Source organism: Scomber scombrus, chromosome 17 (genome assembly GCF_963691925.1).
Source record: "Scomber scombrus chromosome 17, fScoSco1.1, whole genome shotgun sequence".
Lineage (NCBI taxonomy): Eukaryota > Metazoa > Chordata > Actinopteri > Scombriformes > Scombridae > Scomber > Scomber scombrus.
This window is the reverse complement of record NC_084986.1, coordinates 10638914-10644984: the sequence shown is the minus strand read 5'-3', so window position 1 is coordinate 10644984 and position 6071 is coordinate 10638914. Positions and strand designations below refer to the sequence as shown.

The 6071-nt window shown below is 39.3% G+C and overlaps 1 protein-coding gene across 1 annotated transcript; it reads left to right on the top strand.

The window, feature by feature from the left end:
• Positions 1-4271: 4271 nt before the first annotated feature.
• On the top strand, positions 4272-5168 carry LOC133998052 (uncharacterized). Its single transcript, XM_062437793.1, has one exon. The coding sequence runs from the start codon at positions 4272-4274 to the stop codon at positions 5166-5168; it is 897 nt and encodes a 298-aa protein (XP_062293777.1).
• The last annotated feature ends 903 nt before the right edge of the window (positions 5169-6071 follow it).

Sequence of the window (6071 nt, the reverse complement as noted above, 5' to 3'; positions counted from 1 at the left end):
TTTCTGTTTTAGTTAGGCATTGAGGTCCTGGGTGACCTCAGCCAAAGTGGCGGTGGCGGTCCCCTTGTATTTCAATATTTTGTCTTTTTTTCATAAATTAATACTATTGGTCAGTTTGTGGGTTTTTACAAATATTTAACCAATGAAAAGTATGAAAAAAGAGCTGTGACTAAATCTCATTACTCCATTGGATCCAGCAGAGTTTTGAATTTCCTGAAAAGTAATGGTTTTGAGCATATAAATTATTATTTCAGTTTATCATTCATATCATATCATCATTCATGGAGCATACTATAAAACAATGTTGTACTGATCATATTGTTTTAGTATGTATAGTACAGACAGATTGAGACCAAATAGGTTTCCATCATATGCATAAAATGAAGCACAGCATGCATGCATGGGCGTAGGGGGGGCACTAGGGGCCCAACAACACACTTTTGCCCTGAGACATAACATGTTAATCCAGCCCTGCTTCTTTGTCAGTGGATGGTATTCTCATAATGTGATGTCTTCTTTGTCTGCTTTGACCCCCATGGAAAATTAACTTTGCCCTTCTGCAATCAGAGCCGAGCTTCAAAGTCCTTCAGATGGAAGAGACACAGCGATTTTAGATGTTTTTTGTAATGTGGGTGCATGAACTCAGGTTGGCCAATTGAAAAGTGGTGTTACTGTAACCACAGTGCACCTCAGTGCTTCCTGTGAGACTTTGAAAGAACACTCTGCTTTTCAGAGCAAGTTTTCTCAAGGTCTACTGTTCCCAAAATAGCGCTGACAAAACACGCCTTGACTAAATTGGATTTCTTTTTTGAACAAAGTCAAAGAATTTCGCATTGGCAACAAAAGGTATAGTCTCTTGCTGTGGAAAAATAGCTTTTGATTGGTGAAATAGTAGCGGCCTTAAACCATTAATGCGAGACAGGATGCTTTACTGTTCAAACTGCTAGTCGTGGGATTTCCAAATCAAACGCACATTATCTGTCTCACTTATAAGCTTTATTTCACACCCTTAATTAACTCCAGAGGCAAGTAATCTCTGTACTGCTAAAAGTTCACCACAAGTGTCAAACGCATTTAATTTTGATTAACTAGTAATTAAATAAAATTCTTCCACCAAGGAGAATCATTTTTTAACAGTAAGCTTAACAAAGTGATTGACAAGTGATGCATTCTGACTGCAGCAACGCCTGCATATTAACACAGAAGTCCAATTTCAATACTAAATCCTGATCTTTTAAAATTGAGTCCAAATCCCCAAGGTCATGTCTATGTTAAGTTAGTCCTTGGGAGGCTAAGTCCAAGTCTCACTATCCACTGTGAATAATGCATGTAAGAACTAAACAAAAAAATCACAACTGAGGTGTATCAAACATGCACAATAATATTTAATCTCATTACACAACAGAAGACATTTGACTTGTTGTAGTAGGAAAAGCAGAGGTTTTACTAATGATATTAATAATGGCTCTGTTCAATTCAAGTGTCTCCTGTAATTCATGACAATGTGACAGTAAGTCGACAATGGCAGGACCCTAAAACTGAAGCAGCTAAACAGAATTGAGCTATAATCAATGGTATTAGGTGCACCTGCTTTTCCTACTGTGATATGTCACAATGCCTTTTGTGGAAAATCCATTTTATTAGATACTAACGATGCTTAACATGTCCTTTCACTATGTAACTCACTACAAATACAAAAATACAAAAACAAACAAATGTAGTCATGACAGCCGGCATCTGTTAGATTTTTCCTTGAGGTTTAAACATCACACAGAATAACATTAAAAAGTCCACAGTGGCGAATATCCATAATAATTCATATAATATTCATATCACTAGTGATAAAACATACAAGTTGTGAATCCAAACAGATTTGAGTACTGCATCATCCAGCCGCATCTGAAGCATAAATATTGTTAAGAAGGAATGTAATTCTTTATGCAGGAAGTACTCCCCTCTAACAGAATGTAGCATGTATGACTCTGTGTGGTGTCCAGTAAAGTGGTCATTATTCATGTTTAGGTCAAAGGAGACACGGAGAAAAGAATACAGTGGGAGAGTCACAAAGCCCTTTTTAACAGTTTCACTGACCCTGCTTTCAGTCAATTTTATGTTAAATTACAGCACACATACAGCATTATTTGAATGTAGCTTGGACTGCAGTAGTTTGTTTTCCAGTTTTCACATGCGCTGGCTCATTGTTTAGATGGAAGTTGGGCAGAGCTATTATGCAGAAATTACATGAGGTCACTAAACTGCAGGAACCAGTTATTGAGGTGTAACTCTTCCACACTAACAGATGCTGCAAAACTAACAGGAGGATCGGAGAAATGTCAACAGTGCACAGTCTGTACACACCCACACAGGCCTTCGAAAAGGTCCAATCAGACAATAAGTGAAAACGCCTATGTGGGTGCACCATAAGAGTGTGTGGCCTTGAAGTAATTAGACTCTGAATAAATTAATGCTTTTAAGATGATGGGGTTTTTTTTAGCTACCACCTTGATTATTATCTATCCAAGTCCTAACCCTAAGCAAAAATCTGTGTTTTGTCAGTCTACAAAGGTGGGATATAGTTGAGGTTTTACAGAAAACACGGTCTAGTGAGTGTGTATACCAAATAAGGAAGACAACAGATTGTGTTCTTTGGAAAACCCCACTACATTTCTCTGTATTTGACTGAAACCACAAAAATGAATACCCTGTAGCATCCAAAAAGATCAAGAGAAACCAGTTAACTAAAGTATGTGGCAGCTTATAAGGATGACTAGTAAATGCCATTTGATCAGGTCCCTGATTGATTATTATTGGACGGTGAAAAAGGACTACAACTTCCGAAGCTGGCCAGGCTCATTACGCAACACTAGTTTACCCATTTACTGCCAGTGTAGAGCTTATCCTTAATTACACACACACAGACACACACACACACTAACACACACACACACACACACACACACACACACACACACACACACACACACACACACACACACACACACACACACACACACACACACACACACACACACACACACGTGCACATACAGTACACAGTCCACACACTGTGGGATTCACAATTAAGCTGAATCAGGATGCAGGGCTTGGAGAGAAGGTCTGCTAACGAGACAGCACACTGAAAGAGGGAAAGAGACAAGCTGGAACATGAACTTGTCCTCTGTCAACAACAGGGTCCAGGAGACTCTGTCCCAGTTAGGCTTTTCTCTCTGCTTGTCCACCACACTAAAACACACACACAGGCAAAAGATATTAAACATAGCCGGAAACATATTTGGTGCTGATATTTCAATTATCTAAATTTAAACTTTAAGGTAGCCTCATCCAAATCTAATCATATTGGTTTGCCTGAGTGACCACACTTGGATGTCAGTTCTCAGTACTGAGCAGTTCTTATATTCTCACACTCAATTGTACAGTCATTCTTTTACTCGGAAAAAAGGAAGTTCGTACCAGTAAGTGTTTAGACACACAACTGACAACTGTGTACTCTATAAAAGTGTTAGCCTCAATTGCAAACATTTCCTCTCTGAACAATACAAAATGTCAATATAAATACCAGTAAATGATTGTTTTACACACAGACACACACGCACCAGTATATGAGGTTAAGTATGTACGTTTCTCAAGGTAAAACCATTTTTACTTCTCTCTCAGTATCTCAATTATTCATGTTATCCATGTTTAATGGGTTGAGAAACAGAGCATTTGCTACTTACAATTGTGTTATAGTGGAGATGTTAAGAACAATGTCATTAGGTAATTTTTTGATATGAGCAGTAGTGTGATGTAATTCAAAATATAATTGATTCAGAAAATGATTTTTTTTAAATGAGGTGGAGAACAGGTGTCAAAGAGTATAAATTTGCCCTTGCAGGAATTGCATTTGAAGATGTCGGGCCGGTGGAAAAACACTTAACTGCTTCAAAACCCGACACACTGCTGGTCTCATGATGAAGCTTTGAAAAGCTCAGAGGTAAAACTTTAACGACTCCCAGACCTCCATGTTTCCAGCCTCCTCTTGTTTTCCTTTGTTTATAACGAGCACAGCCAGTCACGGAGTCACTAGATCTCAATTCTTGCCACCTTTGAGGACTTGATAACAAGGGTGTGTGGTCATTGATGCGGAAAAGTGGGAAGGGGGATAGCTCCATGCTGGCAAACCATACATCTGTCTGCTTCTGTGGAAAGGACACATATTTGGTGTCAAACAGCTTATACCTTCAATAATGATCAGTTCTTCTGTCAAATTCATGGGCTTAAGAATCTGCATTTCTTGCATTGGGCTTGTTGGTAATGTATTTCTAATCCTCTCTATTTTTCAGACTAAGTTCTCCCGACTTAAATCATTTGAGTTGTTCCTCCTAGGACTGGCTGCAGCCAACTTAGAGGAGATTGTCATTGTGAATATCTTTGACATTATCATCAACCAGCCTTCCACTGTCAGCACTTGGTCATGTCGCTCACTCAAGCTCCTGACTGTGTTTGGTGAAATTAGCAGCATCCTCTTCACTGTCCTAATAAGCATATTTCGCTGCCAGAAACTGAGAGATGCCAACAAAAGGGGCAACCTACCAATCTTCCTGGACAGCATCAGGTCAGCCTGGCTGGTCAGTGGGGTTTGTGTAATGCTGTCCGCCCTCCTGAGCATCCCCACTTTTGTCATCAACCTGCAACACCTTGCGGAAAACATCACAGTGAACAACAGTGACTGCTCCCCGGACTTCTTTCTGTGTAGAGAAGATTATTATCCTACACTCAACTGCGTTTACAAATACCTGTTCATCCTGGTCTGCAACTTCTTGCCCCTGATCATCGTCACAGTCAGCGGCTGCCTCATCATCGCAGTGCTGCTGAGCCAGAGGAAGACAATGACAAGTGTTGTGAGTGTGAGTGGGACAGGACAGTTTGGCAGAAAGAGTAAAGGTCTAAGGATTCAGCGAAGCACCGTAGGTGTGCTGGCAGCCATGGCATTGTTCCAGGTAGACTGGACTATCTACCTGCTCTTTCAGCTGACCTCCGACCCCACTGACTTTCCTTTTTGGGCTGAAATTGAGTTCTTTATCTCAACTTCCTACACATCCATGAGTCCGTATGTGTATGGGATTGGGAACAACCTGTTCTCTCACAAGAACTTTATAAAGAAGTAATTTAAAGCTTTACTTCAGGACAAAACATCAAATACGTTTTTCAATATGTGGTGAGCCCTTGTATTAAGTGCTATAATATGATCCTGAAGGACCAAATCAGATATTGGTTGCGCTTGCTGAATTTAAATTATTTTTTATAATGACATGTTTTAAACAGAAAACTATATGATGTTACTAAACTCACTGTGTTAGTTTAGAGGAGCAGGAGCTGATATTTTAAGCTACACCCCTTTTTTCTGAGCTTTTTTGCATGAGTAATCTTCCTTTCCTCGGTAAACAGATTGCAGCTTTGTGTTGTAAATTTAGACCTTCAGTTAAATCTAATATGATTATCAAAAAGCTCCCTTGGTGTCGATTTTGTCTTTGCAATTTGTTTTTAATCAAGAATAGTTGTCAGAAACCAAAATGTTACATTTTTAAAAGGGAAAAGTTTTCTTTTTAAATGATATTGCAAATCATTGAAGGGCTGTCATTCTTTGGGCTGAAAAACAAAATGTTTTCGTTGCTGAAGATGCTCTCTCACAGCCCTGCGGCGGGAGTAGGACAAGCAAATCTCAAAGCTGGTGCAGTGTAACCCAAAATAAACATTAAACACATAAGAAGTCTCTGACTCGCTCTGATAAATGCTAACCCACACATTGCCCCGTGTTTTTAATGCACCTCTACACAAAACAGCTGTAGATTTATGAGCATTAGATTCTTTATTCAGAGACACCATTAACACCAACACAATGTGTATTTACAGGACAATAAGTCAAGTGACGAGGTCCTCGGTGTGACACGTCATGCATTGAGGATAATCTTGACCCAACTGTCGCTGTGAGTTTAAGAGACATTTTAATATAATATGGAAACATGTTTTGATTCTGTTTCAGTGTGAGTCAAGTACAGGTTTGTAACATC